General features: G+C 36.2%; 1 protein-coding gene across 4 annotated transcripts; it reads left to right on the forward strand.

Annotated features, from left to right (window-relative positions):
* Nucleotides 1-3,553: 3,553 nt before the first annotated feature.
* LOC121369337 (required for meiotic nuclear division protein 1 homolog) lies at nucleotides 3,554-21,332 on the forward strand. Of its 4 annotated transcripts, none has more exons than XM_041494329.1 (12): nucleotides 3,554-3,660; nucleotides 5,741-6,205; nucleotides 8,840-8,951; nucleotides 10,486-10,558; nucleotides 11,856-11,895; nucleotides 13,930-14,030; nucleotides 14,401-14,510; nucleotides 15,005-15,069; nucleotides 18,564-18,640; nucleotides 19,645-19,765; nucleotides 19,970-20,086; nucleotides 20,662-21,332. In XM_041494329.1, the coding sequence occupies exons 2-12, from the start codon at nucleotides 5,771-5,773 to the stop codon at nucleotides 20,758-20,760; spliced, it is 1,350 nt and encodes a 449-aa protein (XP_041350263.1). In that variant the 5' UTR covers nucleotides 3,554-3,660; nucleotides 5,741-5,770; the 3' UTR covers nucleotides 20,761-21,332. The 4 variants fall into 4 exon arrangements, with proteins under 4 accessions (XP_041350263.1, XP_041350267.1, XP_041350266.1 ...); XM_041494332.1 differs by lacking the exon at nucleotides 3,554-3,660 and adding an exon at nucleotides 3,674-3,762; XM_041494331.1 differs by lacking the exon at nucleotides 3,554-3,660 and adding an exon at nucleotides 3,756-3,866.
* Nucleotides 21,333-21,499: the final 167 nt, after the last annotated feature.

A 21,499-nucleotide genomic window follows, 5' to 3' on the forward strand; every position in this document is an offset into this window, starting at 1 on the left:
CACATTCCCTTGGTGATGACAAGGTGATTAACTCGTTTTTGTATAATTCATCATATAATGGGTTTTGGCACTAATCCCTCGATACATACACACACGCACACGCACACGCACACGCACACAAACATCCAAAAGACTGCAGTTACATGAACAGGTAATTAATTAAACATATACTTAAATATTGTCGTGTTATGGAGAAGCTTTAGATGTAATGCTTTAAAACAACACAGAGCTAAATTTCTTAATACCTGAGCATTATTGTTGTTATACAAATCAATGAATTTGAACATACTAGAGTATTTTCTAAAATATTGTGGAATATACCTTTTTGTATGTTATTATATAATGGACAGACATGTACAAAATGATATCCATCCTCTATATCATTACATATATGACACGTTCTGTCTTCTAATACAATAGGGTTAGGCTTGTTCCAATAGTATAGTTCGTTAGATCATTTTTATTTTCCCCGTTATGAGTGCCTGCTGGCTTTTAAAACGCTGCTTGATACTTATTACAGAGCGGCCGAGAAATACGTATATTTTGTATAAAAATTACCGTAGTAGAAACTTCACCCTGTGTCTGCAATCCGTTATAAAGAATTTGACGTTTTATGGCCTATATGGGTATTTGGTAGGGATACCCATTTCAGTATACAACATACAGGCTTTTAAAACGCAATTTGATTCATATTACAGAGCGGCCCAAAAATATGTTTTGTTTTTGTTTTTTTTATACACCCTACGATATTCGAAATTTTACCCTGTGTCTGCTAGCCGTTATAAAGAATTTGACGGGGTGTGGCCTATATGGGTATGTAGTAGAGATACCCATGTTAGTATGGACCAAACTGGCTTTTAAAACGATACTTGATTTTTATTACAGAGCGGCCGAGAAATATGTGTATTTTGTATAGAAATTAGCGATATTCGAAATTTCACCCTGTGTCTGGTAGCCGTTATAAAGAATTTGACGGGGTGTGGCTTATATGGGTATGTAGTAGAGATGCCCATCTTAGTATGGACCATACAGGCTTTTAAAACAGTACTTGATTTTTATTACAGAGCGGCCGAGAAATATGTGTATTTTGTATAGAAATTAACGATATTCGAAATTTCACCCTGTGTCTGCTAGCCGTTATAAAGAATTTGACGGGGTGTGCCTTATATGGGTATGTAGTAGAGATGCCCATCTTAGTATGGACCATACAGGCTTTTAAAACAGTACTTGATTTTTATTACAGAGCGGCCGAGAAATATGTGTATTTTGTATAGAAATTAGCGATATTCGAAATTTCACCCTGTGTCTGCTATCCGTTATAAAGAATTTGACGGGGTGTGGCTTATATGGGTATGTAGTAGAGATGCCCATCTTAGTATGGACCATACAGGCTTTTAAAACAGTACTTGATTTTTATTACAGAGCGGCCGAGAAATATGTGTATTTTGTATAGAAATTAGCGATATTCGAAATTTCACCCTGTGTCTGCTAGCCGTTATAAAGAATTTGACGGGGTGTGGCTTATATGGGTGTGTAGTAGAGATGCCCATCTTAGTATGGACCATACAGGCTTTTAAAACAGTACTTGATTTTTTATTACAGAGGGGCCGAGAAATATGTGTATTTTGTATAGAAATTAGCGATATTCGAAATTTCACCCTGTGTCTGCTAGCCGTTATAAAGAATTCGACGGGGTGTGGCTTATATGGGTATGTAGCAGAGATGCCCATCTTAGTATGGACTATACAGGCTTTTAAAACAGTACTTGATTTTTATTACAGAGCGGCCGAGAAATAAAAAATTATGTGTATTTTGTATAGAAATTAGCGATATTCGAAATTTCACCCTGTGTCTGCTAGCCGTTATAAAGAATTTGACGGGGTGTGGCTTATATGGGTATATAGTAGAGATACCCATCTTAGTATGGACCATACAGGCTTTTAAAACAGTACTTGATTTTTATTACAGAGCGGCCGAGAAATATGTGTATTTTGTATAGAAATTAGCGATATTCGAAATTTCACCATGTGTCTGCTAGCCGTTATAAAGAATTTGACGGGGTGTGGCTTATATGGGTATGTAGTAGAGATACCCATCTTAGTATGGACCATACAGGCTTTTAAAACAGTACTTGATTTTTATTACAGAGCGGCCGAGAAATATGTGTATTTTGTATAGAAATTAGCGATATTCGAAATTTCACCCTGTGTCTGCTAGCCGTTATAAAGAATTTGACGGGGTGTGGCTTATATGGGTGTGTAGTAGAGATGCCCATCTTAGTATGGACCATACAGGCTTTTAAAACAGTACTTGATTTTTTATTACAGAGCGGCCGAGCCGTTATAAAGAATATGTGTATGGGTTGTATAGAAATTAGCGATAGGCTTTTCGAAATTTCACCCTGTATTTTGTAGAAATTGCTAGCCGTTATAAAGAATTTGACGGGGTGTGGCTTATATGGGTATGTAGTAGAGATGCCCATCTTAGTATGGACCATACAGGCTTTTAAAACAGTACTTGATTTTTATTACAGAGCGGCCGAGAAATATGTGTATTTTGTATAGAAATTAGCGATATTCGAAATTTCACCCTGTGCCTGCTAGCCGTTATAAAGAATTTGACGGGGTGTGGCCTATATGGGTGTGTAGTAGAGATGCCCATCTTAGTATGGACCATACAGGCTTTTAAATTTTGTATAGAAATTACGAAATTTCACCCTGTTGAGCCGTTATAAAGAATTTTTTTATTAGCAGAGAGCGGACTATACGAAAAATATGTGCCGAGAAATTTTGTATAGAAATTAGCGATATTCGAAATTTCACCCTGTGAAATTTCACCCTCTGCTAGCCGTAATAAAGAATTTGACGGGGTGTGGCTTATATGGGTATGTAGTAGAGATGCCCATCTTAGTATGGACCATACAGGCTTTTAAAACAGTACTTGATTTTTATTACAGAGCGGCCGAGAAATATGTGTATTTTGTATAGAAATTAGCGATATTCGAAATTTCACCCTGTGTCTGCTAGCCGTTATAAAGAATTTGACGGGGTGTGGCTTATATGGGTATGTAGTAGAGATGCCCATCTTAGTATGGACTATACAGGCTTTTAAAACAGTACTTGATTTTTATTACAGAGCGGCTGAGAAATACGTGTATTTTGTATAGAAATTAGCGATATTCGAAATTTCACCCTCTGTCTGCTAGCCGTTATAAAGAATTTGACGGGTTGTGGCTTATATGAGTATGTAGTATGTAGCTTTTAAAACGCTACTTGATTCTTAGTACAGAGCGGCCGAGAAGTATGTGTAATTTGTATAGAAGGGGTGATAGTAGAAACTTCAATAAAACTATGAAAATGAGTCTTGGTTTGTTTTGTTTTTTTTGTTTTTTTAGAAAGATACTCTTTAAAACTCTAAACTCTGAAATTCTTAAGTTATAGTGAATACTAATAATTAGGATAACAGTGTGCTTAAAAAAAGTGTGGGAAATACAGGTAACAATCGAAGGGCGTATAAGTCCGGTGTTTAGAACGTTGCCATGCGTAATTGGCTGCTAGGAATTGGCTGCTAGAATCCGCTCGGTATCAAGATGTCAGCTCCCACGGTCGTAGTGGGCACATAAAAATGAATTTCCATTTCATCACCTTTAATTAATTTTAGGTAAACTATAATTAGTGTAGAACATAATGCATGTCATGGGTATATTTTTGAATGATGTTCACATCCAATGTCACTGAGGAGTGAACTGCAGCAATCAGACAGGTACCAAACGTTTCCTTACCCAAGGCAGTTCGTCCCCACTTTGCAAAGTTCGCCCCAAATGTCCGTTTGTGCCCAACGAATTGTCAGTTCGCCCCCAAATATCTGTAAGTTCGCCTCAAACTATTTAATAAAGTATTGTCACCCAATGTTATGGTTTTATTATTATTATTTATTTTTATTATTATTATTATTATTTATTTATTTTTGCGCTAAGTATCAATAAAAGTTCATGTTTGTTCTGTTTAATGACACAACTATAGCACATTCTGACATTGATTAATTAATCATCGACTATTGGATGTCAAACATCTGGTAATTTTGACATATAGTCTTAGAGTGAAAACCTGCTACATTTTCCCATTAGTAGCAAGGGATCTTTTATATGCACCAACCCATAGATACATACCACAATCTTTGATGTACCAATAGCCCAATTTGGCCCACTGACGGGGATCGATCTCAGACCAACCGCACATCAAGCGAGCACTTTACCACTGGGCTACGTCCCGCCTATAAATGTATTTTTTTTTCATAATTTTAATTTTGTGTTATTGTTATTCAAGAACAGAAACACCAAACCCTAAGTGTGTGTGGGGGGGGGGGGGGGGCAACAGGACTTTTGTGAACAGACATTTTTGGGGGTGAACTGGTGTGGGCTGAACTGACAGAAGAACAGCCTTGGAGGTGAAATATCAGGCATTCTATTATGATCTGTCTTTGTTCATCGTCATGCATTGTTCCTTGTGCGTCAGGTGTAAACTTTTCACAGTTTGGACTTCTTCTCCAAAACTACCTTTGTACTTGACCAATTCTAACCAAATATTGCGGGAAGCTTTCATAACACACAGAAATAAATTTGTGAATTTAGTCATTCTGACCCCACAGGGACCTAAGCATAAGTGTATGAGAAAATGGGGCAAGGGGCAAGTGCACGTCCAGTGTTCAAGATTAAACTTTTGGGATCAGTATCCCAGTTGGATACTAACATTTCAAAATCTGGTATCCTACCTAAAAATTTAGTATTATATGGTATCCCGGTGGGATACTGAGTTCTTGAAGTCTGGTATCCAAAATTAAATTCTGGTATCCCCGGGATATCAGGATACTGTTAATCTCAAACACTGCCGTCCAGAGCAGGAGCAAATCCTTAAATTTGGGCAAAAAAGATAGAGATATTCACCAAAATTAACTTGCCTGAAACCTTTTGACGAGGTACATGTATTTCCTTAATTCTACCCACAATATTACATGTAGTTGTAATTCATGGATGTAAACTGGGTAGTCATTCATAGGAATTTGTAACCCAATATAAACATTTGGAAGTAATGTTGTTATCCAGATTCAGGCATTCTCATTTAATTCATGCAAAAGTCATTCTGGCCCTCTAAAAAAAGCTTCCCACCACACATTAAGCAGACATGAATTTTTAAACTTGATTTTTGGTTGTTTTCTTTTTAATATAAATGTTGAGATATAGAGGATTCATCACAAGTATTTTTTAATATGGAAAATATCCACTGAGTCTATGTTAATTGGTATTTGTCGAGGCTCTACCGAGACAAATACCAATTAACTAGACATGGTTGATATTTTACATATTAAAAAACACAAGTAGCAAATTCTATTTATCCTATAATACTTCTAAAATAACATTTGAATTAATTGTTTTAGTAAATCACAGTACTAAAGTCGCCGCCGTCAATAATATGACCGTCACCATGATTAGCACAGATTAGTTTGACGTCACGCATTTTAAACAAGTCTTTGAAAACAGTACGCTCAGGTACACGGGTCTTGTTGGCTTGTAAGCAAATGACCCATCCACAGCAACACATTACCTAGAGACCTTGCAAATTTGCATACCATTATTAACTGGGTTAATAAAGTAAATTAGCACATTGGTTTATGACATGGATGTCATGGGTAAGTTATAGGATAAAAACAGTTATTGTATTTATTTTTATACTTTATTTTTCAGATTTATGTTCCAGAGTTTTAATCTTGAAGAATGAACAAGATAGTGCTCCTCCTTCCTTCTAAATGTTGCAGACATTTGTTATCTGACACTGTCAGTCAGTGCCAGTATACCGCTGTCCGACAATATCGGTCCATGTTTGTCAAGTCTTATACAGCAGGTGCACAATCAGGCAGCAGACCTTCAATATGGCACAAGCATTGTCCAGATCATGGGATAGTTTACCGTGGAGGACTTCTCTTAAACAGAATACTGTCAGGTGTTCATGCTGGTTCCAAATTTAGTGATTTCTTTGTTAAAGGAGCTCAACCAAGTAGGAATTCTGCCTGCCAGTTGTTACATGACAAGCTTGCCATTAGTCAACAGCAATCGTGTTTGTATGGCACATCTGGATTTACGAAGCACATACCCACTCTGTCTGTGAAACGACCTGCTAGGAAGAAAACACTCGATGACAAGCCAGAATTGGTTTGTAAATAAGTTTATTGTTTATTATGCATGAAAAACTTGTTTTTATTTTACATTGCTCTTTTATTCCTGCATTGTCCTTCTTATGTTAACTATTAGCTCAAGTGTCCTTTAGTCCTAACTTGTTTATATGTGGTTATAGCCTGTTAGGGCTAAAGCCTACCTTGTTAAATGAGATGCCATGTTCTGGTACATATCTGTAGATGGCAGGAAATATTAAAGCAAATTAATTTTGTGGCTTGAATGGACCCAAACTCAAAAACTAGCTAGTCAGCTTAATGTTGACATTCAGCAGGTTATTTCATCATATGCATAGCAAATTTGCTGTACCTGGTAATGTAAGTCTTATTATTAGTTCTGAATAGAACCTATTTGTCATTTATGCAGATTTGTAACATACATGTACATGATCAAACAATAAATATTTTGTGCTTCTAAAATCAAAAATGTTAAATTGACTTTTTTTAATTATAAATTTCTTTTTTGTTTGCTTGTTTGTTTTGTTTTTTGATGTTAAAAACAACATAAAAAATTTATTTTTATTTACTGATACATTTTTTAAATATAGTTTTATTTTGTCAGATCTGAAGAAAATGCAACAAAATGGAACAGACTGTTGTAAAATGTAAATGTATGTTTTTTGAAAATATTTGGTTTAAATTGATCCATTTTAAATAATTTTGCTTGCTTTTTTTTAAATTAACTTATTTTTATTAAATTATTATATATATGTTTGGGTTTTTTCTTCTTTAAAAAAAAAATGTTTTTCATTTTCTCGACCAAGTTTCTTGTTTGTCATTTTGGTTTTTAATAGTTCTGTTTCTTGTTATCAAGTCTATAAAATTATTAAGGGTCAGGTCCTAAATTATTTGGAGAGAGGTGATGTGAAACAGATGGATAAATTGTTCTTGGTGGACCATAGAAATAACACTTACCCGGTAGTCCACAATTATTATGCCGTAACATATCTAAATTGTGATTAGAACCATCACTTAAAATATATGTACAAGCATGAAAAAATGCTTCATTTGGAACTTGGCACACATGTATGTGATGGGTAACCCAAGTCTGATTCTGGGCGGGACGTAGCCCAATGGTAAAGCGCTCACTTGATGCGCAGTCGGTTTGGGATCGATCCCCATCGGTAGGCCCATTGGGCTATTTCTCGTTCCAGCTAGTGTACCACGACTAGTATATCAAAGGCCGTGGTATGTGCTATCCTGTCTGCATCTAAAAGATCCCTTGCTGCTAATTGAAAAGAGTAGCCCATGAAGTGGCAACAGTGGGTTTCTTCTCTCAATATCTGTGTGGTCCTTAACCAGGGTTCAAAATTAGCAGTGACCCGGTCGCCCATGGCAGCCTTTATTGGCTAAGGGAGACTAAGAATTTTACAAAGGTAGTCCGTTGGGCGACCATCGATTTTAGTGTCTGGTGAGTATGGTACTAGTTAAAAATGAAACACACTGATACTGAATCGAATGTGACAAAACACACTGCGTCTATATTGGTGCGAACTACAGCAGCAGCAGAAGACCTAGTATAGGTTCTATATTTTGACAGGGCCAACAAATTAAATAAAGATAAAATTCATAAAAAAAACCCATTAATTTATTAAGTTTTAAACCCATACCGTCTCAAAGAACATTTTATTGTGGGTAAAAGTGTAGTGTAAATTAAAACAAAAATTCTTTACAAATTACCATCAAACTGTATAGGTTAAATCTTTTTTTGTGATACAAGTTTGAAGGCAATTGATGGAACATCCAAGGTAATCTGAATGACACAACCGTAATACATGATCAGGGCCGTATCTCTGCACAAAGCAGAGTCAAATGGGCATTTGGCAAAACAGTGGATGATTCCATGAATCTCTATCTAGGAGAACAGCCACTCCCGAGGAAATCATTTGTTGGGAATTTCACCCCTCTTGTATCACCACAGTTTATTCCATCCCTCTTGCATCGCCACAAAGAGGACTGCCACTCCCAGACTAGTTTACTAAAGCACATGCAGTTCTACATTTAGTCTATTTCTACTGCATTATCTTTTACCCTGTATTGAAAATGAAATTTAAAATATATTTAATTTAATGGTACTTTGTAAAGAAACATGTTTATTTATACTGGATATCTTTTTCAATTTTTATTTTTATTTTAGTTGGTTTGAGTTTAAAACTTAACATGTTTTTATATTAATTTTTACTTTATTCATTATGAAGTTAAATGTCAATTCATTGGTTTTCTTTTAACGCAAACGGTTATTATTCAACAAAAAACCACTATAGTTTTAATTTTACCTGTACAGTTAAATTTCAGTGTGATAATTGGAGGGCTAGATGAATTTGAGACGGGCCAATAAGATTTTTCTTCAACTGGCCCTGCTGGCAACCTTGGTTTTCATGTTAATTTTCAACCCTGCTTAACCATATGTCTGATGCCATATAACCGTAAATAAAATGTGTTGAGTGCGTTGTTAAATAAAACAGTTCCATATCTGATTCAGACTCAAGTTGACAAATCATTGAAAATTCTAGCTACCTTGTACTTGGGTTATTTGAGAAATACATAATTTGGCTCTTTTGGGCGAATCACTGCAAATGTTAGTTATATTAAGGTGTTTTCTTGTGATTTCCAGAATGACAAGTTGAATGTGACTGCGTATGCTGTCGCTGAGGAAATCTTCCTGCAAGACTTCCAGAAAGCCATAGAGAAGCAGGGACTGTATGAGGTGCAGGATCTCCCTGTAGGTTCGTTCAAAAGAAACACCTTCACATAGTGAACATTACAAATGTATGGCTAGTGTATTTCTGTGTTCTAGTCAGCTGGGCTAAACCAGATCAAAGATGTTCTGCTCCTGGGGTCAGTTTTAGTGCAACCGTTAAGGGATCGTAAAGATTTTTACCAAAATATATCTAGACAGAAAAACAACCAGCTAGCTATATTTTGTTGTATCGTTTAGTATTTAATTGTCTTATTAATATCACCGTTCCAGTCAGCTAATATCATTGTGTATTACCAGTCGTCTAATACCATTGTGTATTTCTTACAGTCAGCTAATATCATTGTGTATTTCTTACCAGTCAGCTAATATCATTGTGTATTACCAGTCATCTAATACCATTGTGTATTACCAGTCAGCTAATATCACTGTGTATTTCTTACCAGTCAGCTAATACCATTGTGTATTACCAGTTGTCTAATACCATTGTGTATTACCAGTCAGCTAATATCATTGTGTATTACAAGTCGTCTAATACCATTGTGTATTACCAGTCAGCTAATACCATTGTGTATTACCAGTCGGCTAATACCATTGTGTATTTCTTACCAGTCAGCTAATACCATTGTGTATTACCAGTCGTCTAATAACATTGTGTATTACCAGTCAGCTAATACCATTGTGTATTACCAGTCGTCTAATACCATTGTGTATTACCAGTCAGCTAATACCATTGTGTATTACCAGTCAGCTAATACCATTGTGTATTACCAATCAGCTAATATCACTGTGTATTTCTTACCAGTCAGCTAATACCATTGTGTCTTTCTTACCAGTCAGCTAATACCATTGTGTATTACCAGTCGTCTAATACCATTGTGTATTACCAGTCAGCTAATATGACTGTGTATTTCTTACCAGTCAGCTAATACCATTGTATATTACCAGTCATCTAATACCATTGTGTATTACCAGTCAGCTAATATCATTGTGTATTTTTTACCAGTCAGTTAATAACAGTGTATTTCTTACCAGTCAGTTAATATCATTGTGTATTTCTTACCAATCAGCTAATATCATTGTGTATTTCTTATCAGTCAGCTAATACCATTGTGTATTACCAGTCGGCTAATGCCATTGTGTATTTCTTACCAGTCAGCTAATATCATTGTGTATTACCAGTCGTCTAATACCACTGTGTATTACCAGTCAGCTAATATCACTGTGTATTTCTTACCAGTCAGCTAATACCATTGTTTATTACCAGTCGTCTAATACCATTGTGTATTACCAGTCAGCTAATACCATTGTGTATAACCAGTCGGCTAATACCATTGTGTATTATCAATTGGCTAATACCATTGTATATTTCTTACCAGTCGTCTAATACCATTGTGTATTACCAGTCAGCTAATACCACTGTATATTTCTTACCAGTCGGCTAATACCATTGTGTATTTCTTACCAGTCGGCTAATATCACAGTGTGTTTGTTATCTAATGTATTTTATTTATGCACTGCTACTGTTTTTGTTCTAACTGGCTGTTTGTTGGGGTTTTCAGATGTAACTGATGCTTTGTTTGTGCGAGCCAGATATGAAGTCGCTGCGCAACCCAGAGAAATATTCTTCTTTAGGTTAGTAGACTTTTTAAGGTATATGTTGCTTGGTTACATGCTGTTGTCCAGCAGCTCTCGGTTGCAAATTCCTTAATATCCACTTAAAAGTTAATAGTCATGTTGAAGTTAGCTATTAGGGATTTTTTCATTCACAAATGAAAAATACCTGTTTCAAGAGTCCTTTGCTCTTTTCTATCAAAAACAGACTAATGCCTAATACAAGATACAAAAAACGCTACACTCAGTTTCATGAGATATTACTTTTACAAAATGATACCAGACTAAATGAAAGTGAACTCAGATATAAGGACAATTCATGACTTGCTTTAAAATTATATTTAAAGAAAACAAATGTGATATTTTATTTATTACTCACCTCCAAAGAATATAATAATTATTTATTTGTCAGAAAATCTGCATATTTCAGCATTTTGAGTAGGTAAGCATTTTGGACTGAGGCAGAGTGATATATCACAAATCTCTGCTCTACAGTTCAACCCAGTGTTGCTACTTTGTAAAATGCTAGTAGTTTGTTATACTAATGTCACAGTGCCAATACAAAACTCAACTTACCAACCTAATGATATTTATTTTGTCAGTCTATAATCCAAATAATAATAAAACTGAAAATTACCAATATAATCAATGTTTTACTGCTTTGGAGTAAGTTGAGTAACAGCGTGTCTGTGTCTGTGTGTATGTCTGTGTGTGTCTTGTCTGTGTGTGTGTATGTGTCTTGTCTGTCTGTGTGTGTGTGCCTTGTCTGTGTGTGTGTGTGTGTCTGCGTGTGTCTGTGTGTGTCTGTGTGTCTTGTCTGTGTGTGTGTGTGTGTATGTGTGTCTGTGTGTGTGTGTATGTGTGTGTGTCTTGTCTGTGTGTGTGTGTGTGTCTGTGTGTGTCTGTCTGTGTATGTGTATGTGTCTGCGTGTGTGAGTGTGTCTGTGTGTGTGTCTCTGTGTCTGTGAGTGTGTGTTTGTGTCTCTGTATGTGTGTGTTCACTGTTCATTCCCTAACACTAAAATTTAATAATAATTCTGTAAATAAAACATTCATGAAGTTTTTGCTGCTTTTGAGCAGACAAGACACTGTATGTGTTCGTTACACATAGTATCGATGCAGAGAACATTGCACCTATATAATCGCAGCCAGATTTGTGACATTGTGTTGACATGAAATTGACAATTTGTGTTGCATATGATATTGTTAGATATTCACCAAGTGGGTAATAATATTAAATTTAATTAAATGGTAGGTGTAATGAGTGTAGATAATATGCTGTGTTCTTTTTGTAGATTAATTAGTTTTTTACTTTCAGAGAGGGGTCTGCCATATTTTGGAATGTCCCAGGTGTTGAGGTAGTTATTGAACTCACATATCCCACACACCCTCACACCAACACACCCATACACCCATACACCCACATACCCATACACCCACATACCCTCACACCCACACACCCACACACCCTTTAACTTGGAGACAGTGACACCATTTCTAATACTGTCGTATTATCACTAAAGACACATAGTGGCACCATTTCTTGTACCGTAATATTTCACTAGAACATTTGATGTAGTTTAGTGCTTAAAACACTCACCTCTGGTCATGGGATCAGTTGCCCTCAGTTGACCCATATGTCCCCACCACAACTAGTGGTTCCCAATTGATATTCTTTGTAACACGGACTTGTCTCACATTTAATCTACCTAAGGTGAAAATGATTGCGTTGAACACCTGGTAGTCACTGATAAAACAATGTGCTGGGGTGTTATTATACTTATATTCCTTTTTTTATCAATAGCAGAATTGTAGATTATTCATTCTGTTAGTATGTACATACATACCGTATAACTGGAAATGTTAGTGGGTTTTTATTTTCATGGGTTTTGAGGGTAAGTGGTAAACCATGAAAATTTAAAACCTTGAAAATATCAACAAATTGCATCAAAAATATTTATTGTGACCGTGCAGCGCTATGCTTGGTTGATAGTACATTCCTCCGCTGTCATTTTCGGAGCACCGCAGAAACTAACAATTGACCAGACTACATTATATACTGTTATGTGCAGACCACAGGAAACTACAAGACAATAGAGTATTCAAGACAAAAAGTTATTATATTACATGTAAATACTAAATAGACACTATTTATCTGAAAACATATTTATTGGTGAACAACAATAACGGGAAAAAAAATAAGAAAAAAATGGTATGGGTACAGGTATGTGTGCTGAGCCAGCTTACTATTTGAGTATGAATGAAACATGTCAAGCTCAAATTATATATTAAACACAATACCGTCTGCCTTCAAAAACTCACACAAATCGTCTATGATCAGTTGTCTTGTTAACAGTGTAATGTATTAGCCAATTGCAGTTGAGTGTTCTATTGTTCGACTTAAAGCTCCGGCAATATCAGCCAAATGGAAGCTGACATTAAACTTTCAATCAACACTAACAATATTCTCACAAACCATATTTGCTAAACCACAAAATTAAAACTACTCGCATTTCAGGTTTGTAAAACCTCAAAATGTTTTTAGTCCCCAAAGCACGAAAATTTTAGACCACAAAAATGTCCAGTTATACAGTATTCAGTACTGTTATATTTTCACAATTACGGGTGTCTGAAAGTTCATAATGTTTGACATTCAATAGCCAGTGATTCATTAATCAATGTGCTCCAGTGGTGTCATTAAACAAAACAAAACTTTTAAACTGATAGTTCATATGTAACTATACCATCCTATGGACTATCACATTCTGTATATATTGCATTTCCGTCTTCTTCTTGGTCAAACACATTCACTTGCAGACTGCCTCACAAAATTTGGTCTTTTAATGTTCATTAATGATTAACCACAAATACAAAGTTGTTTCTGATTTTGTTTTCTGCATGCTATTAACTTTGATTTTTTTAAATTTGATCTCAAGGCAAGGTATATGTTAACTGTTATTAATTTAATTTTTTTCACATTTATCAATGTGGCCTTGAATCATTGCTTTACATTATATATACATGAACATAATATATCATATGTATAGCTATAACTGTATATTCAAATATCTAGTATATTTAATTATATACTAAATTTAAATGTATACACTATACATACATGTGTGTGTATGAGAGAGGGAAATTGGGATAGACGGGGGAGGGGGGGGGGGGGTGAGAGAGACAGACAAAGTCACTATTAATATAAATTGTGTTTATAAATTAATTACTAATATAATGTCTAGTAATCACTGTATAAAGTTTTATTTGGCACCATGATAAAGACTATGGTCGTTTTATTCCTTGTCCTTGAAATGTCAAATCAGGTGCAAGTTATTTGAAAAATTGTATAAGATAGTTAAATGATATAAAGGTTTTGTTTTGTTATTTTGAAGAGGAGAGAGGTTTTGAAGTTCATTCTGAAGAAATCTACAAGTCCATATGACATGGAGCTTGTCATTCAAGAACATGAACAAATGGGATTCAAGTATGATAGGTAAGTATGAAAACTGATACTCTAACACACAGGAACCAGCTGGCCAGAGGAGCCTGTGTACCCCCCTGGACCCTACCCCTTTTCAGGTTCAAAACATTTAGGTTTTGGCTTACTATATAAATATATACATATATATAGTGTGTGCACCATTATAACATATCTCCACTGGCCAGATTATAAATACTGTCTTCAAGTACGAAAACTAGGTACATAGATTTAATTTCCCTGTTAGAGATTTTGTATACATTTTTTTTCACTCACACTAAAATGTTCAGCAGTGTTCTACAAAAAAAAACCAAGAAAAAAAAACGTTGTAGATATTAGTATTTGTCTGACGTTTAATGATGTGTTGTGAATTTTAATTTTCTAGTTCAGAAACTACTCTGTATGGCGACACCATTATGCTATCTGAAACCGAAATGGATCAGGTGCAGACAACTTTAGAAAAATATGCTTTTTCCAATGCCTTGTCCCAATCAGGTGAGACTGACTGACGTTAACACCAAAAATAAGATGGACAAAACCAATACACCAAGTTATTTTTTTTGGAGCAGTATAATACTGTTGATATTAAATATTAATGTGTGTCCTGTGCAAAAATTATGAAAAAACGTGTTCTGTGAGTAAGAGAGAGTTTCATACATGTCATACAGCCAGTGGTCAAATCACTGACGTCACAACTGGTTTTTGCTGGTCAACATCACCACAGGCCAGGAGATCTCTTTGCCTGCCATCCTATCAGACCGGCAATTGCTTTATATTTTTACTTTATGATCATGTTGGGTCTGGCAGGTTTTGATTCGGTCGGGCAAAATTTGTAACTGAATGTCCGACAGGAATTTTAGCTCATTTCGACCCCCGACAGTATATATTCAAACTTCATGTTAAACATTTATTGTGCCTTACATATTTAAATGATTTTGTAATTTAACAGTTTTGTTTTTTTACTATAATTGCCTATTTGTGTTTTGCAGTCAAACTTGCTATGTGGGAAGCGTCTCTGGAAAAAATAGCAGATTTGCTGGAGCCAGTTACTCAGGTAACCCAAGATTTATTATCTCATTTTGTTATTCTGTTACATTAAAGGAAGGGACAATTATAATGCACTTTATTGCTTAATATCAACAAGTATAATCATATAGTTAATTAATAAAACGGTTAGTAGTGACGGCTATTATATATAACAGGCTCAGCAATTTTGTACCATCTCAGTGAGTACGCCCTCTGGCGAGCTGGTGGTTACTTAATAGTTAACGCGTAACGTCAGGAATGAGCCTTAGAACTGGAGAAACACAATTTACCTGGTTTTTGCGGGATGATAAATAGTCATACATTGCGATGTTCTGTAATAATACACATCCCAGTAAGCCAACAATAAGTATATCCAGCAATATATACTCTTCAAAAAAAGAAACGCAAAAGGGTACAAATGGGTTATAACTCCGATTTTATGTTTCCTACCGGTTCATGCTTTGTGAATATAAGGTCATTGCACGTCCCAAACACATTCCCACGGTTACATTCGATAAAACGCAGCTACTGTACAATAAAGTTCCAAAATGTGAATATTCGCAAAAACACAGCCACGTGCAAACCATGTCACCACTGCACGTGCGTTGTCTTCACATGCAACATGAACACCGACAGTATAAAAGTGCAGGGTGTTCGCTTGCCTGGCCTCTGTATCTGGCCGACAGTTGACAATCCAGGACATGCCACGTCTCAGTGAACCGCAGAGAAACAATGCCATCGGCCGACTCGACGCAGGCGAATCCAGAACGGCCGTTGCCAGGGCATTCCATGTGTCCCCAAGCACCATCTCCAGACTGTGGGACCGTTACCAGCAACATGGATCAACACGTGACCTCCCTAAATCCGGTCGACCACGGGTCACTACCCCCGGGCAGGACCACTACATCCGGGTACGCCACCTTCGGGAACGATTGACTACTGCCACCTCCACAGCCGCAGCAATACCAGGTTTGCGCAGGATATCCGACCAGACCGTACGGAACCGCCTACGTGAGGTAGGAATTCGTGCCAGACGTCCAGTTCGAGGTGTCATCTTAACACCACAACACCGTCGACTTCGACTGCAGTGGTGCCAGATTCATCGACAATGGCCTCAACTGCGATGGAGACAGGTGTGGTTCAGTGACGAGTCCCGATTTCTGCTCCGACGTCATGATGGAAGATGTCGCGTGTATAGGCGTCGTGGTGAACATTATGCGGCAAACTGCATGCAGGAAGTGGACAGATTCGGCGGGGGTAGTGTCATGGTGTGGGCAGCCATCTCACACACTGGCAGAACTGACCTGGTCCACGTGCAGGGCAACCTGAATGCACAGGGCTACATTGACCAGATCCTCTGGCCACACATCGTTCCAGTTATGGCCAACGCCAACACAGTGTTCCAACATGACAACGCCAGGCCTCACACAGCACGTCTCACAACGGCTTTACTACAGAACAACAACATTAATGTCCTTCCTTGGCCATCGATATCACCGGATTTGAACCCAATTGAGCATCTATGGGACGAGTTGGACCGACGCCTCCGACAGCGACAACCACAGCCCCAGACCCTGCCCGAGCTGGCAGCAGCCTTGCAGGCCGAGTGGGCCACCATCCCCCGGGATGTCATCCGTACTCTGGTTGCTTCAATGGGCAGGCGGTGCCAGGCAGTTGTCAACACACGCGGAGGCCACACCCGGTATTGACTCCAGATGACCTTGACCTTGGTGGTGTGTCCTATCACTTACTCACAATGGACTAGAGTGAATTGTGAACAATCCTGCAACATTTGGTAATTATCGGACTCACCATTCAATAATTAAATCAATTCTCCAAATGTTACGACAATGTGGTTTTGCGTTTCTTCTTTTGAAGATTATATATATTATTTTTCAATACAAAATAAAATACAATTGTCAAAGTGGCTACACAACAAGTCGAAATAATTAACAATGTGTTGTCCATGTACTGTACTAAAATGATACACGGAGTGTTTTCTTAGTTAATTGGTCTATGCTGTTAGTTGCTTCTACCTGTGATTCCTGATTGGCAGGTGTGTATTTTATTGGTAACCAGTCGAGCCAATTAATTGACGCTGTCTAGACACAAAAATACATACCATTATTGTGGAATATTACCTGTCGCCCCTAAAATGGTAATGGACATGGTTTATTACTGTAACTAGTTCTGTAAAACTATTGATTAAGTAGACTTTTCTATCTAAAACCATAGAACTGACCAATTATGTAGTCCCAAAGAAAAGAAAATTATCACTTGGGTATCGTGGGTTGTCATTTTTGCTCCAACATAGCATATCAATAGGCCTAATAGTGTACATTTTTCCTTTGGATTATTTAACAGAGAAAAATACTATAACCCCATTTTGTTCCATTAATGCAACTTGAAATATATTTAGTTAAATAGTTTATTATATTATTACGTCATTTATGCTGTTTTACAAGTCAGGTTGATCAAAGAGAAGCGCCATGTCGAAAATTACTGCTTTTGTTTACATTATACATACAGGAGATGGTCAGGAGCTGACGTCACTTCGCCCCAAGCTATCCCACCGGACGTCACAAAAATAAAACAAAATGGCTGCCCCCAGTTAGCAGGAATAATCATGTTTTTTTATTAACTCAAAAATTACGTGTTTTTCATTTGCTAAAGTGTCAGTATGTGTTGGTGGTCCGGGTATGCATCTTTCCAACACATAAGGCTCTTGTTTGAGTTGACCCTACCTTTAAGCAGCCTGGTGTATAATGCAAGATAACCAAAGATTTATTATCTCATTTTGTCATTCTGTTACATTAAGCAGCTTGGTGTATAATGCAAGATAACCCAAGATTTGTTATCTCATTTTGTCATTCTATTACATTAAGCAGCCTGGTGTATAATGCAAGATAACCCAAGATTTGTTATTATTTTGTCATTCTATTACATTAAGCAGCCTGGTGTATAATGCAAGATAACCCAAGATTTGTTATCTCATTTTGTCATTCTATTACATTAAGCAGCCTGGTGTATAATGCAAGATAACCCAAGATTTGTTATCTCATTTTGTCATTCTATTACATTAAGCAGCCTGGTGTATAATGCAAGATAACCCAAGATTTGTTATCTCATTTTGTCATTCTATTACATTAAGCAGCCTGGTGTATAATGCAAGATAACCCAAGATTTGTTATCTCATTTTGTCATTCTATTACATTAAGCAGCCTGGTGTATAATGCAAGATAACCCAAGATTTGTTATCTCATTTTGTCATTCTGTTACATTAAGCAGCCTGGTGTATAATGCAAGATAACCCAAGATTTGTTTCATGTTATCACTTGTTGCAAGACTGCATTGTTTACTACGTTACATTCAACCTTTAAGATTGCTTGTAACTATTAAACACTTTATCTTTAGCCAACTTCACACACATTTTTTACTAAAATATAGTGTTGGTATATTTTTTCAAGGAACTTGAAAGTGAATAAGTAATAAATTTGTGGTAATTTTTTGCTATATTTTTAGGAACTGCGTGATGGATTGAAAATTCGTATGAGCCGTCGAGATGTACTACAAAGAACAGGAGAACTATTTGCTCTACGGTAGTTTTATTTTTATCCTTGTATCCAAGTAAGATTTAAGCACACTGTCCTGTGCATACACATCAGTTCTGTGGCCTAATTCACATAGCTCTCTTAAGTAACATCACATTGCCTTTGCAAGTCTTTTAACATCGGACTGCAAGATCGCAAAGTTGTGAGTGTTGAGTGAATGAGGCTGTATGTCCAAAACAGTGGATTAATCATTAGGTTTTAGTGACAGAGAAGTTAGTTTAGTGGTTGGGTACCCAGTACCTGCCTATCTTAATCATTATACCACCACCATTTTTAATATATCAAACAAGAATCAACTTGCATTAATACAGAGAAAATGCTTTCATTATTTACAAATATCTTTTGCTTACACACACTCTCTCTCTCTCTCTCTGTCTAATTCTTATGCAAGTATATATTTATATACTATTTATTTTATTTTATCTATATTTTATTTATTTATTCTGTTGAAAATAATTTTGTCTTTTCTCCTCTTCTTCTTTTTGTTGTTGTTTTTGTTTTTCTGGAATTCCAATGGTATATTATAAATCCTACTTTATTATTTGCTCTCAATATACATCTCACAATATATTTACAAAAATTGAGCTTAATATCTAATGACATAATTGTACATGAATGTGTGTTTTTATACTAACAATTATTGTTTTTAAATTGTTGTGCAAAATATTGTGTTTTCAACATGTCTTTGTTAGTTAAATGTATCAATATAGCTCTTCACTATTTTATACGGTGGTGAATTAGGAGTCCCCAATCCTAACACTACCAATGTAATTTGGGGCAATAAAAAAATATATAAAAATTATACCACCACATGCAGTTCCCAGATAGCTGAACTCTCTGTGTAGAAATGTCAGGCTGGGTTTGAAAGGGCACTAAAATGACTCGTCAATAACAGATTTAGCATGGTCAGTTCCAAAACAAGTATTACATGTAAAATATTGATGATTGGCTTTTACACCATACATTATATATTGAAATCATTTCTTCTGCAGACATTCCATCAATCTCAGTTCGGATCTACTAGATACTCCAGATTTTTACTGGGACCGGGCGGTACTTGAACCCCTGTACCAGAAGTTGTGTAACCACCTCAATATTCAGAGACGGACGAAGGTAAGTCGACACTTGGAGACATGTCTTGAGTTTGCTGCCATTCTAAGTTGTTTACCACTACTAAAGCCATGTCAATGACAGGAATATTTGTGTGACTAAATTCATTGTTATGGTTTCAGGTGATGAATGAGAAGCTGAGCCACTGCTGTGAGCCGACTAGACTGCTCAGTAGTCAGTAAACTAAACTAGTTGTCATGGTTTCAGGTGATGAATGAGAAATTGAGCCACTGCTGTGAGCTGACTGGACTGCTCAGTAGTCAGCTGAACGATGTGCACCACACGCGACTTGAGTGGATGATCATCATACTCATCCTGGTCGAGGTATTGTCTTGTTAAACGCAGCATCACGTCACATTGTATGGGAACACCTGTGTTAAACAGTTAAACCGATACGTAAAAGAGTATGGTCACTTAAAACAGGTGGCTGCTTAATACAGTGACATTCTCGTCGAGGTATTCTCTTGTTAAACAACATCGCTTCACAATATACAGACACATCAGTGTCAAGAGTTAAGCTTTTAAGAGGTGAAGGAAATATATATATATATATTCAAAAGCAAAACCATAATTAATTTGTTTGAGAAATATTTTACTTTTCAGGTTGCCATTTACAATTATCATTAATCAATGATAAATATTTTGATCATTTGTAGTGCATTATTGTCGACTAAAATACATGAACCTTCTTTAGAATTCTCATACTTTGCCAAGAAGACTTCTAGGATAATATGATTGCATTAATCATGATCAGCATTTAATATTCTTTACTGAATTATATATTTTTCTTTACCGTTTCTCTTTATCAATTAGCAATCATGTCAAGTTAAAAAGAAAAAATATGTTATTTAGTCCTGATTTATAAATAATGAACTTGCACATCATGGGTCTTTTTGCAGGTTATATTTGAAATTGTTCATTATGCTGAACGGTACTTACTTGCACACCAGCATCAAGCATGTGTGGACGAGGCACGTACTTCTGAGGAGGAGGAATAATTTTACCAGCATACGAGTTATATTCTACCAGTCACTTGGTAAAACAAGATTGACAATTCTACCAGTCATGAGAGTTATATTCTACCAGTCACTTGGTAAACCAAGATTGACAATTCTACCAATCATGAGTTATATTCTATCAGTCACTTGGTAAAAGAAGATTGATAATTCTACCAGCCATGTGTTAAAGGAAGATAGATAATTCTACCAATTACGTGTTAAAGGAAGTGTTATAATTCTACCATTTGTGTTGAAGAGTTCTAATTCCACCAGTCCTGTGTTAAAACGAGTTCCGTCAGTGTGTGTCAACATCCTTTGTTAGAGGAGTCGTATTTCTACACATAACATGGTATTAACGTTCAGCGAGCTGGAAATCTTTGAAACTATTTTAAAAGTATCTTAAGAGCAGACGGGTCCCATAGTTATAAAAAGAGATGAAATGGGCTTTTTGTAGACTAATGCTTGAAAGATTTCATCTCATTAATGTTGGAGAATTTTGTTATTATTTTTTTTAAAGCAAAGTAGATTTATTAAAGTGTTCTTCTTTGGAAATAAATCATATTGTACTCAAACAGAGACTTTTTTCGTTCTGCTTAGTTTAAAACATACTCCCAAGTTATATGCAGACATGTTTTTTCATAATTTTTTCAAATACTATTTGAAAAACTGAATAAATTATGGTTGATGTGTTATATGCATTTGGAATTATATGTATACTGGCATGTAGTAGTAGATGCCT

This window comes from Gigantopelta aegis, chromosome 3, assembly GCF_016097555.1.
Source record: "Gigantopelta aegis isolate Gae_Host chromosome 3, Gae_host_genome, whole genome shotgun sequence".
In the NCBI taxonomy this organism is placed as follows: Eukaryota; Metazoa; Mollusca; class Gastropoda; order Neomphalida; family Peltospiridae; genus Gigantopelta; species Gigantopelta aegis.

Bases quoted from the DNA above. Each gene is read 5' to 3' on its own strand.
- LOC121369337 (XM_041494329.1), top strand. From the start codon at position 5,771: ATGAACAAGATAGTGCTCCTCCTTCCTTCTAAATGTTGCAGACATTTG. The intron at 10,559-11,855 runs GTTAGTAGACTT...TTTTACTTTCAG, and splicing joins AGAGAAATATTCTTCTTTAG to AGAGGGGTCTGCCATATTTT. The intron at 15,070-18,563 runs GTAACCCAAGAT...CTATATTTTTAG, and splicing joins TGCTGGAGCCAGTTACTCAG to GAACTGCGTGATGGATTGAA.